General features: G+C 46.8%; 1 protein-coding gene across 1 annotated transcript in view; it reads left to right on the forward strand.

The window, feature by feature from the left end:
• Window positions 1-19,032, forward strand: part of KRT80 (keratin 80) — a 38,901-nt gene extending 19,869 nt beyond the window's left edge. The window contains exons 3-8 of the mRNA XM_044443113.1: window positions 5,579-5,639; window positions 8,805-8,900; window positions 13,498-13,665; window positions 15,429-15,554; window positions 16,736-16,956; window positions 18,963-19,032. Coding sequence (XP_044299048.1) covers window positions 5,579-5,639; window positions 8,805-8,900; window positions 13,498-13,665; window positions 15,429-15,554; window positions 16,736-16,956; window positions 18,963-19,032 — 742 coding nt within the window. The remainder of the gene's footprint in view (window positions 1-5,578; window positions 5,640-8,804; window positions 8,901-13,497; window positions 13,666-15,428; window positions 15,555-16,735; window positions 16,957-18,962) is intronic.
• Window positions 19,033-19,269: the final 237 nt, after the last annotated feature.

Consider the following 19,269-nt stretch of genomic DNA (forward strand, 5'->3'; position numbering starts at 1 on the left):
TTTCTGTTGACAGATGCCTTTTGTTGATAGCCACTGGAGCTGTGTCACTTGCCCTTCTGGTCCAGGGGCTTGAACTTGAAGCCCTTAGACCACAAGGCCTAAGGTTGTGACTTAGCAGAGTGAGCTACTTGGATCTGTTGTGAGCCTCTTAAAAGATTCAGACCCCAGAGCCCTGGGACACAAATACACATAAGATGTACACATACTCCTTTGTATCAATATATGCACATTTAGAAATGTTTAGCAGGATTTGTTTATATTTCATAGAAGGCAAAGCCAGCCAACTGATTTCCCAATAACTTCTTTAATTAATTTGCTTCCCACGCTCAGATTATACCAAATCAGTAATTCTTCCTCAATTATACTTTCTTGGGTTGTGACAAGGTGTGAAATAATACACAATAAAGACTGTTGGCTGTTCTTTTATTTTAATGAACCTTTCATGCACAAATTAGGGCAATTGCGCTCCCACTGGCAGCATGGAATGTGGAAAAGATGCAGGGCTCTGAGAAATATATTTGGGGCTGGTGTCCCAGGGGCCCAGGCCTGATGATACACCTGCTGGGCATGTTTAGGCTTCAGAACCCTCTTTAAGTACAAAAGGGGTTGTAATGCTGCATCGGACAGGTGGTATGTAGCCTCTGGATTTATCAGGCCAGGTTGGTGATTGGCCATGTCCCAACAGCATAACAGTATCTTCTGCTGGCTGCATTTCTGTGTTCATCCGTACCCCTCGCTGCGCCCCCTCCAGGGGTCTTGTTCCAGATCTGAAACTGGGTGGAGCCATCCATTGTTCCGCCTGACTCTGACACAGAACCCCTGTGATGCCACAATGAAGGTATTCAGGGGTGCGGAGGCATGCAGATGAGCTCCCCTGCCTGGTGCTTCCCCGATCATATCCATAGAAATGACAAGAGTAATGCTAAGGTACCCTGATGCCGGGAACAACTGACAGCAAAAGGAGAAGGGGGCAGCCGAAGATGAGGTGGCTGGATGGAGTTCCTGAGGCAGTGGGTGTGAGCTTGGGTGGACTCCGAGGGGTGGTAGAGGACAGGAGAGCCTGGAGGATGTTGTCCATGGGGTCGCAATGGGTTGGGCGCAACTTTGCGACTAACAACAACAATGCTAAGGTACTGTGCACTTGCAAAAATGCTGTTCCATTCTCCTGCCAAGAAAATGTGAGCTTTTCCCTAGTCTGGAAAAGGGCAAGAAGAAGCATGAATAAAACATAGATGGAGAATGAGGTCATGTAGGTGTCCTGTAAGAAGTGAGTGAAAAAGTGAGGCTAGTTGAAAGCGTGGAAGGACTAGGAGCAGGCACAGAGTACATGCTTTGCATGTGGAAGGATGTAGGTTCAGGCCCCACCACCTCTGGGGAGGGCTCTGACTAGGAATGGGAGAATGAACAATGCTGAGTTTGTCGAGGTGCCTCATTTTCTACCGTCATGCTCCTTGCCTAGTTCTTGTTCCCCAATGTGAACATATTTGCTTTTTTTAACAGGAAAACTGCGCATTTTCGAACACAGCAAATGCACAGCTTTCCCAACAGACACTGCAAAGTCACACTCCCTCCCCCGCCCATAATCTAAAGCATGAAGATGCAGCAGGGGGTGAGGGGTAGAAGGTACATTTTTGGAAGTGTGCCCTTTCTCCACCATCACTATTTGAAAGAGGGTTGTTTCAGTAAATTCCCAATAATGCTTTGGATGCTGATTTTTGGAAGTGCACACTTTCAAACAGGAACATGAATTTTGGAAATGGTGAAATAGCCTGAAAATTATGCTTCTGCCTGTGTTCAGGTTTGGCAATGTGAATGGGAAGTGTGCACATGGGGTGATGTTCTTATATGGCCCAACCAGAGAAAGACGCCATTCTGAAACTCTGGAGAGCTACTCTGGGTCAGCATAGTTGACAATCCTGAGCTGGCTGGTCGGATGGATAAATGGATGGATGGATGCTGTGACTTGGCGTAAGGCAGCATCCTCTGTTTCTGTAGAAACCTCTGTTTTCTGTTGGGTAGGGCAAAGTGAATGGTTCCCAAAGGAGATTAGACATGTCCGCAGAGCATGAGGCTACTGCATGAGATGGCGGTATTTGGCCCCCAGGATCAGAGGCAGCGTGTCTTTCAGCACTGGTTGTTCTGCTCCTGCTCTGCTTGTGGCCTTCCCGCTGGGGGATCACCTTATCCTGGCAACAGGAGGCTGGATCAAAAGGCCTTTGTTCCAGCCCAGCAGGGCTCCTGTTCTGCTCACTCCCAGGAAATGAGGGTTCACCTTTCAGGCCACCACCGGGAGATAAGGCAGCCACAGCTACGTGTGCCTCTTCCCGCCAGAACGCCTCCCTCGAATGGGGCACGGCCTGGAATCTGGCTTGCGCTGCGGCAAGTGTGGGGAGAACAACTGGGGAGTGAGCAAATGGGCAGTTGTGAGCACAGCACCTGTCAGGGTAAACATGAGTTCCCCAGGCTGCAGCCTGGCAACCCTATTGCAAAGCCCTGTACGTGGAAGAGACAGGTGGTGCTAATTGAAACCAAGCTGCTATGGTAATTTCGGCTGCGCTCATTTACCTAGGAGCAGTGGAGTGGTGGTCACTTTGCATGTGGAGGCATCATCCTGACAGCCCTCCTAGCCATGTCCCCAAGGAGAGTCCCAAAATGCAGGGAACTGCACTGATCTGGACCAAGAAATCAGTTCTAGGGGCTTCTTCTGGAAAGCATTGCCCATTCAAGACCAAGCCACCCCAAATGCTTTGGATTCACACAGTGATCGCTCTCCACAAGCTCTCCTGCAGCTGCTTCTGCTGGGGAAAATTTTCCGGCACGCCTATGCCAACATTGTAGCTAAGCTCTGAGGGAATGGGGAATTCCGTGGGACGGGGGCTGGGAGGACCGGCAGTTGAGGTCAGCACTTGTGCTAAGCAAAAAGCGCTGGTGCTGCCCTTCTGTGAGCCCTGGCTTCATCACACCCCTACCTGGGAGTGAGCCCCAGCAAACTGACTGGCTAAGCAAGGTCAAGTGCAACAGATACGCATCAGAGCAGCTGCCATGCCTGGCAGAGGTCCCAGACTGGAATCTCAGCATCCCCAGGTGTGTGTGTGGGGGTGGGGGTGGATTTCCACCTGAAACCCCAGAGAGCCATTGCTGACAATACTGGGCTAGATGGACCAAGGGGTCTGGCTCAGTCTAAGGTTACACTGGCTGTGCTGTTAAAGGATTCTGCTTGCAATCCCATGACACTCTGGGAGAGAACGAAAGGCGTTTCCTGGTTCTGCCCAGAAACTTGAGCTCATCGAGCAGAATTGCAGGGAGGAGAGAGGAGCAGAATGTAGCAGGGCCATATTGCAAAGGCTTGTATAAATGACAGCCATGTATTGTCACAAAAATCACATCTACAGGTATGATGTAGCATCCCTCTCACCTGAATTCAGCAGAGGCATCCTTTTTCTCTGTGATGAGGGAGGAGAATGCACTCTTAAGAAGGCACTGTTTGGCAATGTCATCTGTTGTATTGAAAGCTTGCCCCAAAGGGCACCTGGGGGGCCTGAATGCCACCCAAGGCCACGCCCTATTGCTTCCTATAGGCAGGAAAGAGTTTTATGACTTCAGGCTGTTGGCATAGCAAAACCTCGCAGCCTCACTCCCATCTTTAGCAGCTTATTAAACCTGTATAAGCCACCTACAGTGAGGATGCTGGTATGTGGTGGGACTCCACCCTTCCACCTGGTTCTTTTAGCCTTGGAATTGCTGGCACTGTTTGATAGATTTTGTCATATCTTTGCAAGGTATCTCATAAGCTGAATAGATGCAAATGAAGCTAGGGCTCAAGCACCTTGGAATGGCTGTTTTAGTATTTCCTTAGGGACAATGCAAAGTGACAGTTGGCTCCCATTCCAGTACACATAAGCAGTTTGTGTGTATAACATGAAAATGGGGTACAGGACTTAGGGAACTGGAAGGGCTGGGGAGGATCTCTGCTAGGAAGACCACCCATACCTGTGTTGGGGAGCAGTGATTTAAATAGCAGAAAAGCAGACCCAATGAGTTGACCATAGCTATTTTTTGAAGCATGGCTCCTGTCTGATTTCATGGCTCGCAACACTTGCCAGTAGATAAATCTAGTGGTTAGTTACTCAGACCTGGAAGGCCACAGAAGAAAGTGTTTCCTTAGATCTCCCATTGGAAGAGAAAACTGCCTTTCTTGAGCAATCAGCAGAGCCTAATTCAAATGTTATTTAGGCATAGGAATGCTTGAGGAACTTTGTCTTTGCACATTCAAATATGTACTGACCTGATTTGCACCTGCCAAACTAATGTGAGGATAAAAACACAGCTGTTCACTGAATTTTGCACATCTCTGAATGTTGGTGTAGTTCTCCACTCTAGAAATATTCTAAAATGAGAGGCATACATATGCTTAGAAATTAACATTTTGTAAGATATTAAATATAATTAAATATAATTTTCATGTAGATTATAGAGCAGAATAAAACCACATGCCAAGGAAGAAATAGAATATAATGGTTGAAGGAACCAGCATCTGGAAAAGTAACATTTCCCAGAGGGGTAGCAGGAAAATGGCCAAAAGTCTTGCGGCACCTGATCATTTGTGGCATAATCATTTATGGAGGTGGATTGTATGTTTTTAAAGTGCCACAAGATGTTTTGTTGCTTGCAGAAAAGTGACATGAACTGGATATAGACAGATCCGTCCATTCTTCTCTGAATGGCATAGATGGAACTGCTCCCAAGTTGACACAAGAGCATTTAAAGTTCAACACTCTGTCTATTACTCATTGGTGTGTTTTGCATCAACATCAGGAGACCCCATGGAAGGAGATTCTTGGACAGCAGGTAGCAACATGTGAAGGACATCCTGCAGGGGGTTCCCACATCACGTTGGTAGTGTTGTCAGTTCTTCACCATGAGGGCTGCTTGAATTGGATGAAGCTCGTTTAGATGGTCCCATCAGCCGTAGCAAACCTGAAATAGACTGTGGTGGATGGTGTGATGATATCTAGAGCTTTGGGGTAGCCGCAGGGGTGTGGGAGATGACCAGAGGAACTGTGACCACCCTGCCACAAATGTTTTGAACTGGGCTTTGTAAGATGGAAACTGGGCAGAGCACTGGAAGGACACTCCTTTGCCTCTTTGAGGCACTGTAGTTAAGTGAGTCAACACCACTCTAACTGAGGTTTTGTTTCCAGCTCTTCTGGTCTTACCTGGAGTCGTCATCTCTCTTGCTATTATTTCTATTAATATTATTATTTATCCTCCCATGCATTGTGCAGCTGCTCTGAGGATTCTTTTCTTTGAGCAGGGATGGTTTCCCATTGCTGCATATCTGTGGAGCATGCCGCACAATGGGACTCTAAGCTGATGCTTCCAAGAACTATGATAATGAGTACTTGGTACAGGTGCGGCCTTTTGTCTGTCCCATGTGGGTGTCTATGTGTGTGTGCAATTCCGGTTTTACTTCCTGAACAGATAAAGGAAACAGATCCAGATAATCTAAATTCCATACGGTGTTTAAATGATACCTCCCACCATTTCATTCCTATCACTCATCCCTGTTTTCCCTTAGATACGAGGAAGAAATAAACAAACGCACTGGGATGGAATTCACCTTCACAGCACTCAAAAAGGTAGGCGCACACTCCTATGTGGGGGGATAATTGTGTTCACTTGCCTTGGTGGATGACTCACCTGCAGAGCTGGTTAAACACATGAATTTGAGAGGCTTATTTAAGGCTTTTTCAATAAGCTTTTTCATGTGGACAACTTCTTTGATGAAATGTAGGGGTGTGAAATGTGAGCCACCTTTTGACCCAAGCCCCCAGACCACCAGCATCTTTCACCACCCCGACCTCAACTTGGAAAAAGCTCTAGGAACAAATGCAGTGGTTTCCATCTCCTTCCCAGACATGCTCTGAGGATGTTCTAAGAATGAGCTTGTACAATGCCTGTTCCTGGAGTGTATTTCCAATTTTTTGCTGGATGGGACATCTGTGATTGCTGGGGAGTGAAGGATCGCTGGAGGGGTGAAAGATGCATGTGATGTATCTCTGAAAGAATAGAGGGGTGTGTGTGTGTGCAGGTGTGCAGACTCTGTCAACTTAACAGACACCCCAAGCAGCCCCTGGGGCCCAAAAAATGGGGTGCCTCTGCTGTCGTATATCACAGGTGACCTTCAAATTACAGCTTGGTCAAACTGCCGCACTGGATGAAGAGTACCTCTGGTGGGGGGAAAAGGAGCAAGTGAGATGGCCAGGCCAGATGCTGGCATTTATTGTGAGCTTGTGGTCCCTCACACAGAGAAGTTTGCAGGTCTTTCCTTCAGAGCTTCTCCCATGTGTACTAGCCATGCTCCTCTTAGAATGAAGCAAGTACCAGGTTGTCTCCTAGGACTGCAGGTAGCACTAGAAAAGGGCTCTGTTTCACGGCAATTGCACTATACTGCAGCAGGACCTTGTGGTTGTTTAATAAAACATAGAGTAAGGCAGAAGAATTTAGCCCAGGGCTGCAGGGAAGAGAACACATGAAAAAGATACGAATTTCTCCCCTTGGTGTTAATGGAAGAAGACGTAGAGCTTACAGAGTAAATGCCACAGGTGGAGTAGTCTTTAATCATGTTCCCCTAGAATGAGGTGGGATGGCATCCCATCCCACTTAGAAATCCAACAATGGCCAAACAAAACATTCTTTTATAAATACAGGAACAGGTGTTAACTAAAACAGGAGTCAAATGTCTGTATTGATTTTAATTGCACATGCCAGACCTGACCTGAAGTTTTAGAATGACAATGACTGCACTGTAAAACTTTCCTGACACAAAGACTGAGGCAGATTTATTTGTTTATTAAATTTGTTAAAGAGCCAGCCATGGGCATCATGCTCTCTGGACAGCCATTACAATTAAAAAAGAATAAAATAACATTAGATAAAAATACAGTTAAAATATCATAATAAATTGGAACGAGATAAATCACAATATACATAATTAAATAAAAACATGAATAATAGATTCAAAGCAGTGCAATTGGTCTGAGGGGGTCTAAGCCGTGCCATAGGTGTGCTGAAAAGGAAGGTTTTTGTTAGGTGCCTGAAATTCAACAGAGTAGGCACCTGGCGAATCTCAGAAGGTCGAGCATTCCATAATTGGGGTGCCACCACAGAAAAGGCCCTCCTCCTTACAGCCTCCCCTTGGGGAGAGAGACTCGTGGGAGGGCCTCAGTTGATGATCTCAAGCAATGGGCAGGAGTCTATGGTGCAAGGTGCTCCCTAAATAATAGCTGAAAAAGAACCGCATTTCCAAAATCTGACATTTTAGTTTTGTTTTTTAAGTCTACATTTAAAACTGTGGCTTGCATCCCCATCAGCTTCCCCGCTGCCACTTGCAGGATGAGTGAAATCTGGAATTATTATGACAGGTCCTCACAGCAGCCCTGATATGCCTGGATGTTGCTGGGAAGTCGGGACAAGGGAGGCTACTGACCGGCTGCAGCTGCAGCAGCCGTGTGTCCTAGAAGTACTGGCCCCAGGCCTTTATTTTAATTGTTCTCCTGAAAAGGAGATTTTAAAAAGAAAGCGAACTCTGACAGCCGTCTGCAATGCCTGGGCCTAGCCTCTATAATTATAAACAACCTCCTCAAGATTAACTCAGTGTTTTGTGTGCTAAGAGAATTTTCCAGCCTTTCCTGTTCTTAAACTATAATGACACTCTTGTGGCAGCGCCACAGCTGAGTTTCCTCACCCCACCTGTGGAGTGGAGTGGCTTGGATGTTACTCGAAGGTGATTGCTGTGGGGACCTTTGAGAACGGGACAAGCTGGGCGTCAGAATTTGTCCTGATGACAGGCTGCTCTTATGAATTGTAAATTCCTTTTGAGTGTGTTCATCCCCTATTGAAACCTCAATGGAAGTGCTTTTCTGTTTACCGACCTGATGCTATTCAACAGTCCCTGTTTTTTCTAGTAATTAAAAGATGACTCTGTAGACCAGCCTAATTTCCTTCCATCTGCACTCCACCTAATTTCTGGCACAATTAAAGTCTTAATATTATTGCATTACATTATATTTTTATCCTGACTTTCTTCCTGCTACGAGGAACCCGGCAGCTTACGCAGTCTTCCTCCATGCCATTTTGACCTCACAACGACAACGCTGTGAAGTAGATTATGCTGAGAATGAATGACTGCCCAAAGTTCATGGCTGAGTGGGGACTAGAGCCCAGACCTCCCAGGTCTCCAGCCCAGGACTCCAACTACTGTGCTGCTCTGCTTACTGTGGGGAATGGAGGGACCGTGAGATGTACATCCTAAGCCCAAACTGCAATGGCATTCCTTTACTCCCTAAATTAAATCTTTTGATTTGGTTTCTGGGGAATCCTGAGGATCCGTTTCTCAGGGGGAAGTTATGCAATGACGGCAAGCATCCATAAGGGAATTGGGGCTTTGTGCAACCGCTGGGGGGGGGGGGGGCAGGGGCTCTGGGCACACTCTCAGCTCAAGGATGGCAGCAGTGACATCCAGAAGAGCTGAGCAGCTATCTTAGAACATGTCCCGGGATCCTTTCAGTGCACACAGGACCCACACAGGGCTTTGCACTCCCGGGAGCAGGGCACACCTTCGCCCTGCACACATACTTCTTGCTCATCTGCACTTTCCTTGCTCTTGCATCAGCCACGGTGGCCTTTGGTTGGCAGAGAGTTCCCCCACTACAAGATCAAAAATTGTCAAGCCACTTTCAGATTGCAAGTAGCACATGGCTGCCACTCAAGTGACTGTCTTCTTTCCTTGCTTTACCACACAGGATCTGGACAACTGCTTCTTGCACAAAACTGAACTGGAAGCAAAACTGAGCGGACTTCAGGCTTGGGTGGAGTTAATGAAAAATATCCAAGAGGAGGTAAATGACAACAGCAACAAGGTGGGCTGTGGGGTGGGAGGATTCTCATCAGTCTAACTGTCCAACGTTCAGTTCTGCTGACGTGTGCATAAATCATCTAATGGAAGTTCCCCTATAGAGCTTGTCTAATTGAAAAAGGGAACAGAAGGAAAAGAGCAGGTCTTTCAGTGGTCATTACAGGTACGTAGTTTTCTATGCAGGCCTCAAGGTGCCTGAGCACGCTGCCTGCACTGACTCACGATCCATCTGTATGAGTAGACGCAAGGGACTGGGCCAGTCTAGTGTTCACCTTCACAAACTGTCCTCATGAGCATGCCAGGCCCCCTTCCCCCAGGAGGGACTTTCTGAAGGCAAGCAGGCCTCCTCTGCTGCTCAGTCACTCGGGCCTCCTGCCTCTTTTGCCTCCTCTCTATGGGGTTGAGACTGGGGGTGGGGGGTAGCCTGCATCTGAGAATTCCTTAGCCTCAGAAACCTCTCCCACTGGCTGTACATCTTGGTTGTTTCCAGAGGCTGCCTGGCTTGGACTGTGAGATGTACAAAGCGCCTGTAATCACCTTTGCCTCCTTCATCTCAGAATCTTGACCTAGCCCATCCTCCACAATCCCAGTGTAATTTGTTTCCCATTCCATTTCCAAATCATCTAGGAGGCAGCCAGCATTCTGTAGGAACGATTGCCCAAAACCATCATCCTTCTTGCTCCCAGAAGATAACCAGAGTGGTAGTAAGAATGGTCCAGCTTAGGAGGAAAGGATTGGAATTATTTAATTCGATTGTGACTAGCCATATGTTTGGAAATGCAACAGAAACCTTCACACGTTCACCAAGTGGAGCATACTTTTTGGAGCTCACATGGAGTCAGCCAGTAGTTTTTCTGTGCTGATTGTCACATGCCCAGCAGTAACCTGCAATGCCTTGTACATTGTGGGCACTTGTGGGCCACAGCTCCTTTTGCAAACTGATTGAGCACCAAGTGCTTTATTATAATGGGTGGGAGCGGTACTATTCCATCTTCCAGTCATACTGTCTGAGGCATGGTTATTTTTCAGAAAGCCAAGGATCACCTGGGCTGATCCCATTACAACATCCTTGACAAGCAAGACCAACCTTTTCAGACCAGCCTGCTGTCTTCAAAACTGAGCAGGGCCTACCAGTGTACCTGTACATAATAGGACTGATATTTTTAAAGATTCATTTTTAAAGACTCTTCTTTTAATGTTTGTTAAAATGTGTACAGGACATTGCTATGCTTTAAGGACTTGTAAAGAGCATTAACTACTAAGCTATGCCATGAGTTGTGCAGCAGAATCCCCAACCCATCCCTGTCATGGGAACCCTTAAATTATAACCAAGATGCAATTACAGCCCTTGTGCTTCAAGACACAATTATCCTCAGGAAGGAATTCCCTGGCACTCACTCCAGCCCCTTATCATGTTTGCTTTAGATCCATAATAAGACTGTAACCTTTCCTTAGGCATTCAGAATATGCTTTCCTCAAGAATTGGGCGACTTGAATCATTGGCTGGTTGGCACCATCTAGCATCACAATCCTTGCCAATTGTGGCGATGTGCCCAGCCTTGACATTTCTTTGGATATTTGCTTTGGGATGTCCACTCTGTCGAGGCTGCTCTTCTGTTTGTCGAGCCACTTCTGTCCTGCTACTTGGAGGCCCAGTTCAAGACCTGCTCCTTAAATTAAGCCTTTCTGGAATCGCCCCTCCTTGTCCACTTTTTTTCTTACCTGGGTCAGGAATAGCTCTCTAGCCCTGCCCTACCTTGGCATGCAAGCTCACATCTAGGCAATTGAGAGTCCAGCATCTAATTGAGGAAGCAAGGAGCTGCTGGCATGTGGCAAGTCCTTGAAGCACTGCTGGGTTTTCTGATGGGAAAGGTGTGCAGACTTCTTTGCTCCCATTTCAGGCCCTGTGCTCCCCAAAAGGAGTTGCAGCTCTTGACAGAGCAGTTGTGTGGCTCGCTCTCCTTCCATTCAGTTCTTGATGTGGCTGAGACGTGTTATTCAGAATGAAGAGTCAACTGTGCTCCACTGGGTGATACCTAGTGGCTGAATCCAGAGTTAACCAGTAGAGGCTACTGACACCAGTGTCAGCGGGGCTGTGTAACCTCTCTGGTTTTTACTCTGAATTCTTATGGAGCTGGCCACGGTGCTGAACCTGCTTGGGGCTCAGCACAGTGAGTGGCTCTTCAAAGTTCAAACTAAATCCTGGAGTGGTTACACGGCCCTGCCATCTTTGGAGCTGTGCGCCTCTGCTGGTAACAGTAGAGTAAACCCATCGAAATCACTGAGACTTAGTTGTGACAAACTGAACCTCCCATGGATTTCAGTGTGCCTGAATATGATTAAATATGGATTCAGTTTGGAAGCTGTGAGATATCAGTTATTTTTCATAGCTTCTTATCTTCCCATGGATCTTAGGCTCTAGGCATGCCTTATTCCTGTGTAATTCTGCTTTTAAAAAAATAGACCACTTCCCAGTTCATAAGATTCTTTGCCCCCAGGCAAATCAACATGCTTTGGCAGAGGATCAGTGAAATTTAATGCTTTGGCATAAGCAGAGCTGCAGATAGCCAATGCGGTGTGTAAGCATTTCCAACATGCACATACTCCAAGTTTGATGTCGAGAATGAAACACCAGGACTGCTAAGTAAATAACACCAACAGTAGCCGCTACCCCTTCCCAAGAGCTCAGGCCTGCATGCATGCCATTTTTTCACCATTGCACCATCCAGATGTCAGTATCCTAAGGATTTTTTTCTTCCCCACTTTTTAATACAGATGTTTAGCTCTTTGGGGTGCCATCCTATTGCATTGCTGCCGACTAGAGGGAAGCCTGTGTGCTCAGAGGCTTTGGGGTGTCCAATGCCCTCATGGTTGCTGTCTGCAAAATGGGAGCCCCTCTCTGCTCCCTCCTTCCCCCAAAAAACAGGCCCCTGAACGCATCAAGTAGAGGTGCATTCATGTGGGAATGATCATCAGGGCATTGAAGGGAAGAGGGTCTTCCGGGGACAGGTCCTGTCTTCCATCCCAGTGAGTGTCTTGAGCTGCATGAGGGGAGTGTGCCTGTACTTTTGTCTGCTGAGCCTCAGCTATCAGAAGTGAGATCAGGGGTGGGTGGAGTGGCTTTAACAGGACTAACTTCTGTTGGTGTAAGAATGTGCCCGCTTGTAAATTGGCAGCTTTTCAATTTTGTGTTTGGCATCATTATCTCCACACTCTCCCACCCCATCCCTACTTCAGCAAGGTGCCTGGCATTTTTTCCTTTGGCACTTTGCATGTTTTTCATCTGTTCTTTGCGTACAGAAGAAATAGTGCAGCTTCTTCTGACTTACCTCTTCTTCAGAATAGAATTATGGAAAGTGGGTGGATGGAAGTAATATTTTGTGGGTCCAATATTCTTCCACACCCCCATCTCTTTTCAAAGCTGGCCCAGACCTTTCCAAAGTACTGCTCAATTGAAAACTGTCTTGCTTTGCCACTGGCCACAAGCCCTTTGTGCCGTTTCCTCCCTTTCCCACATGCCTCCAGGTGAGGCAGCAGAAAGCGCCCGCTGCAAGGATAGTCCTTGAGATGGACACCTAGATGCTTCCATGGGCATGTACAGCAGCATCCATTTTTGCTAGAAGTCTTGGGAGCCTTAGTTCCCATTACTGGGGCAGCCAATGAGGCTGTGTAGCATTGCCCTGGGAAAAGTGACTTGAACCAACTTCCCTAGGAGGAAGGGCTGCAACTTTGGGGGATTCTGCATTTAGAAAAAGTGGGCTATAAGTGTAAGCAGGACAGAGGTTTATAAAAAAAATAATGGCATGGAAAAAGTGAACAGAAAGTTTTTCTTCCTTACTGAACATTCTGAAACCCAGATTTGTCCAGTGAAGGGGAATTGTGACTGAGAATTGTGGAACTTTCTGGACCATGAAAAAGAAATGTTTTTCACACAGCTGGACAATGGAATTCATCGCCAACACTCCTTGCATGGTGCCATGCAGCTGCACAGGCAAAGGCTGCCTCCGGGCAGATGTTTGTGCCATGCAGGCAGATGCCGGCGGGTGGGGCTAACCATCGTGTGTGATGATCCAGGTGGGACTACTCAGTGCATACACCCCTCCGCGTGGGCCGGGCAGGCACAGAAGGCAGCAGAATGCCAGCCTGGTGGGTCAGCGTGTGCCTCTGCACTGTATGGTACTTCACTGAGGAACGGTTTCTGCGAGCCGAAGGCGGCCACTCACAGGGGAGGGTGTCTGCGGCGTTACTGCCTCTGTGGCCTTCGTTCAAGTCAGCCTCCGCGAAGGCCGATCCACTCCTCCCCTGAGTGTGATTGCAGCACAGCTTTCCCTCCAGTGCAGAGGAACCATGCTGTCGCCCACGATCAGGGGAGGGTTTCCCTTGACCCTGTTTTACAGGACCACTGTGAGGGTTCCAGAGGCAACCTCTGGAACCATGTGAAATCTCATAAGGATACAGGGAATGCGCCTGTTCCTATATTCAAGCCCAGCTGAGCTTCCAGGCCTCCCCTGCAAACTCCAGTTACCGTAACCCTACTTTATGCACAAAAACTCAGTCCCGTCTTCTTCCTGCTCACCAAGGAACTTGAGGAAGCAATGTCACAAATCAAGGACGTCTCAGTTGTGCTCGGGATTGACAACAACAGATACAACCCAGACCCACACAAGATCGTGGAAGAAGTGAGAGCTCAGTACGAAGCCCTGGCGATCCGGAGTTGGGAAGAGTTAGAGGCACTCACCCGAACCAAGGTATGAAGCCTTTTGCTGCCAAGAACTGTCCCAAAGCCCTGCACATCAGCATCAGTCCTAATGGAAAGACACAGAAAAGGTGCAGGGCTGGAAATGCCTGGGCACGTATGAGAATGTCATTTTCTCTTTACAAATCCATCGGAAATTGCAACCTGTAGTGCAAACATGCATGGTTTCAGAAATATGCAGTTTGCAGAGTAGCTTGTATGTTTCAAATTTGTTTGTGCTTTTTTCTCTAAAGGCATGCTTTTACAATACTTATTTCCACACTTCCGTTTACAGGGGAAGGTCTGCATTTTGAAAAATACATACTTTTGCACACAAAAATGCACACAAAATGAACAAACTAGAAAAGCAGGTGCAACAGGAGTGAGTTGAACCAAATCTGAAGCAAAGTACAGATAATTTCAGCAAGGTTAAACATCTCTGCTTCTCCCATCCCCAAATATATTGCATGACATTGTCCTATTTGTCAAAAAGGATCTTTGTCACTTATAGTCTTAGCTTATTTGCTCCTCCTATGCTTGCATGTGGATCAAAACATAGCTATCCACCAGCTTCCATGCTTCTGGAATGTTCTGATGCAGTTCCCATAGCATTTCTTAATATACATATTTTTAAAAACTCATTTAAAAAGGTTTATTTTGAGAGAATTGTTTTGGCTGTGAGTAAGGGAGAAAATCCAAGTGTGAATTCCCAGATCCGAGGTCAGAGCTCTTTTCTGACCTCGGACCTGGGAATCTAAAAATTCAACAATACAATCCTGGGCGTGTCTACTCTGTAGTAAGGCCCATTTAGTTTGCTGGGGCTTGTGTCCAGATGAGTGGGTATAGGGTTTCAGATATTTAAAATCAGGTTGCACTGGCTTCAGCACTTGGGGAAAAACATTTGTGAGAATATACTCCAAGGTTTAAATCAATGAGATATTTTGCTAAAGTCATTGCTACCAGAATAGGGTGTTTTCTGCTATAGGACAGGTGTAATGGGAAAGGAGGCAAGGTGGAAACATTGCAGCCACTTAGCTCTGCCAATAGGGCCGCACAGCCAGCGAGAGGTAGATGGATGACATGAGCAACTACTGCAAAGAACTGAAAGGTCGGGTTGGATCAGATGCGGTTCATTGTGTGTTTTCATCTCTCACAATGCCAAAAGCATAGTAAATTTGCAGAAGTCAATATAAATCCAGACAGGTTAAAGTGACAAGAGAGAAAGGAAGATGGGTGGAAGGTTAATGGGGAAAGAGATGTATAAGCAGAAAAGGGATTAACGTTTTGTAGGGAAGGATTTGATGATGCCATTTTGTCACAAATCTAATCCTATATGGTGCCAGGGTATTAAGCCCTAGGGCTCAAGAGTTCTTGGAGAGTAAGAAGGCTTTGCATTGAAACATGTGTTTATGAATACAATTACAGGTGCAGTTTTTGTTAAAACTAGGTCTGCTTTAGGGGCTTGCACTCCTGGATTTCCCATGAATTTCTTTGATTAATTATCAGTTCCATTTCTATCCTGCCATTTTCCTTGGGAGGAAACCAAGGCAGCTTGCATTGTCCTCCTCTCCATTTTATCTTCACAACAACCCTGTGAGGTAGATTGGGCTGACTCAGCAACTGACCTAAAGTCATCCAGGGAGCTTCATGGCTGAGTGGGGACTAGAACCAGGGTCTCCCAGGTCCCCAGTCCACCACACTCTGACCACTGTGCCACACCACCTCCTCAGGTTTGTTGTCAGAAATGTAATCTATACTCCTAATTCCTCCTTCTAGCTGAATGAAAGAGAGGTGCTCTCTGCTAGGTTTGGGGACCATCTCCTTAATGATCGAAGGGTGATTGCTGAGTTAAACATCCAGATCCAGAAGATGAGGTCCTGCATCGTGTCTTTGAAAAGCCAGGTAAGATGTGGCTGGTGGAAGCCTGCAGGCTGAGCTGGAGGAAAAGTCCAAAAAGATGCCGAATCATGATTTCACAAAGATCTTCTGCCACCATCCCAACACAGAGAAAAGCCCATGCCTTTTGCTCCTTCCCAGAATGTTACTCAGCGTTCTGAGGGAACTGTCAGTGTTTGACTGCATGAACAGTGTTGGGTGGATCCGTGCTCTGTCCTCCTCCAGAGCTTGATTCTGGAGGATCTCCTTCCCCTCCGCAGTCCCACTGAGTGGTGCCCCAGAATCTGTGCTGCATTTTCAAGGGACCGAAAGGGCTGCTGTGGGAAGGAAGAGGGGGCAGGGAGGTGCGCTTCCACCAGGGCTGTTGATCTAGCATAAATCTGGATCCATCCCCATGTGAAGGAGAGAGCTGGCACTCATGTGGCTGCAGTGCTTGGCCAGTCAACATTTGCCATGAAATCCATGCTGTGTGTGAACAGCCAGACATTAACCATGTCATGCCCAGCAAGTGAAAGACAGCAGGCAAAAGAGGGGTGCCTTGTCAGTGACATTCGTGTTGGAGGTATCCTCTCTTAGAGCTCATACTTTGCATATGGACCAACCCCAGTTCAGTCTCCAGTAGCTTCAATGGTGCTGCCTCATAAATAGCTACAACAAGGGTGGACAACCTGGTGGCACCCAGGAGTTTTGGATGACAACAGCCCAGAGTGCTTTGGCTGCTGGGTGGTGAAGAAATGAATTAATTAAGAAAGAAAGGAAGATCTGGCCAGCATGCCAATAGCTATGGATTGTGGAAATTGTAGTCCTGAATATCTAAAGAGTTCCAAGTTGCCTACCCCTGTCTGTGGGAATGCAAAACCTGTTATCTCCTATGACAGAGAAATAAGAAAAAATAGCAGCATGAGTGTAATTAGTTACTGTAGGGTCAGAATGTTTTGTCTAGTTCATTTTGCTAACACATTTGTCATGGCTGATTTCCTGTCTGATTTCCACGGCTGATTTTGTGTCACTGGTATAAAGGCAATTATGCCTGTTGTGGCTTTCCAGCGTGACTTGGGAGTATTCCATCCCGACATGGTTGTTCTGCAGGTTTAGTGATACCAGCAGATAATCAGTTCTTTGCAGAGTAGCAGACAGATTTCCAACCATGCCCTTACTCGTGTTGTGTTGGCCTCGCTCCATTCTAGTGTCTGCATCTAGAGAATAATATCAAGGAGGCCGGGATACAAGGTGAAACCGCCCTCAGTGATGCCAAAGCCAAACTAGCTAAATTGGAAGAAGCCCTTCACAATGCTAGGCAGGACTTGGCTCAGTTGGTGAAGGAATACCAAGAGCTGATGAATATCAAGCTGGCCTTGGACTTAGAGATTCTCACCTACAGGACGCTGATGGAAGGTGAAGAGAGCTGGTAAGTAAACTTGTTTCCAGCCTCTCCCCCCACCTCCTCTGTGTGTGTGTGTGTGTGTGTGTGTGTGTGTGTGTGTGTGTGAACTGAAAAGTCTGAAACTAATTTGCTCAGTCCCAAAAAAGTTATCCAAGAACTTTGAGGTGGAATGACTTCCATATATTCTTTGTATATGTTAAGAAGCTAAGAACATGAAAGGAACCGCTGAGCCAAACCAAGATCTATCTAGCCTAGCCAGTTGCCCACAGGATCTCTCAAGCAAGACATGAGCGCAACTGCACCCTCCTGCCCATCTTCCCCAGCAACTGGTACACACAGGCATGCTGCCCGGGAGCTTGCACAGAGCCCTCAGGACCAGTGGAAGCCTTCTTCTCCATGAACTCGTCCAATCCATTTTTCAAGCCGTTCCAATTGGTGCCCATCACTGCGCCTCATGGAAGTGAATGCCATAGTTCAACGCTGTGATGTATGAAGATGTGCCCCCTTCTGCTAGTCCTGAATCTCCCAGCAATCAGTTTATGGGATGAGTTCTGGTTCTAGCATTATAGGAGTGAGTCTTCCTGCCCACTTTCTCCACACCATGTACAATTCTGTACACCTCTATCGTGTCGCCCCTTGATCATTGTTTTACTAAACAATCACAGCAGTTATACCCTTTCCTCACAGGGGAGTTGCTCCAGCTCCTTGATCATCTCAGTGTCCCATGCTGCACTGTTCCCAACCCTCTAAGATCTTTTTTGGGTGAAGTGACTAGAACTGCACATTATATTCTAAGATTTTGTATAAGGGCAGTATTACCTTAGCAGTTGTATTTTCCATCATGCCTAACATGGGAGTTTGCCCTTTTCACAGCAATAACACATTGGGTGGACATGTTCATCAAGCTGTCCACCACAACCCTGAGGCTCTGTTTTTGGTCAGTCAGAACTGGCTCAGCTCCCACCAGCTGGGAGTGGTGCTCCAACTTGCATTCACTCTCCATCTTGTAGAACTTTGCTCATTTGTCTTTTCCTTACAGCATGGAGTCCCCATCACCAGCCGTTATTAGCAGAATCTACTCCACCCAAAGGCTCTGTAAGTTCATTTTTATTAGTTTCATGGATTCTTTGAAATGCTTGTAACTTTGAAGGGCATCTCTTTGTGCTACCAATCAGAAAGCAATTCCATCTTTTTCCCCCCTCAATGTTTTCTTCTGGTAAGGAATAAGATGGAAGAGAGAGCCAGTGTGATGTAGTGGTTAAGAGCATGGGACTGGGGCTCAGACGATCTGGGTTCTAGTCCCCGCTCGGCCATGGAGCCAACTGAGTGACTTTGGGCCAGTCACAGACTCTCAGCCCAACCTACCTCACAGGGTTGTTGTTGTGGGGATAAGATGATGGAGGAGATATAAGCTGCCTTGAGCCCTTTGTAGGAAAAAGGCAGGATATAAATTGCAATATAAACAAACAAACAAACAAACATGATGGGAAAAACGTAAGAGGGTTATGAGTGAGGGACAATGAAAGGCTTTACAGAGACTTTACAAAGTCATGAATAAGATAGTATGATGGTGTAATAAAAGCCTTGGCTGAAGGCATCCCAGATCCCACCAGCTGGGATTTCTGTGACCCCGAGGGTATGGAATGGGCTTCCACAGGAGATGGTTGAAGCCCCAGTGGTGAAGGTGCTTAAGGATAGGCTGGACATGCACATGGTGGGCATGTCGTGAGCGGAGCCGGCTGGAGCCGGGGGTCAGACTAGATGGTCCAGGAGGCCCCTTCTGACTCACTCTGTTTCTATGTTTCTACCCACCTGCTTTCAATCTGCTAAAGAAGCAAATGAGCTAAGAAGTGGGAGCAAGATGGACTTGCAAGGCTAATAGGCATGTGGAAGAGACCATTCAGAATCAAATACTTAGTGGAACATCCCTCTGATGGGGAAAGCTAAGCTGAAAGAGATGGGTACTGAAACCAAGAATACAACAGAAACTTCTCAAAAATACAGCCCTCTTCTTTGTTTTTCTTTTGCAGCTTCACCAAATTCCAGCATCACATCCACCTCGAATGTGACAACCAGAGCAAAAGCAGATTTGATAGATAAAACGAGCCACAGCAGAAGCAGTTCAGAAACTGGACTCTCTAGAAATCAGAGCACTGGCAGTAGGGGGCTGTCAGGTGGAGATTTCACCAGAAGCCATAGCAATAAAAGTAGAGGTTGTTCAGATAGTAGTCCTTCTAGGCATTCTAGCAGTAGAAGTGGACATTTTGCAGATCATGAAGACAGTTCTGGAAGTCATGGCCATGGGAGTGGAAGTGACAGAAGACAAAGCAGCAGGAA

The sequence above is a fragment of the Varanus komodoensis genome, unplaced genomic scaffold (assembly GCF_004798865.1).
Source record: "Varanus komodoensis strain SLA01 unplaced genomic scaffold, ASM479886v1 scaffold41, whole genome shotgun sequence".
Classification (NCBI taxonomy): domain Eukaryota; kingdom Metazoa; phylum Chordata; class Lepidosauria; order Squamata; family Varanidae; genus Varanus; species Varanus komodoensis.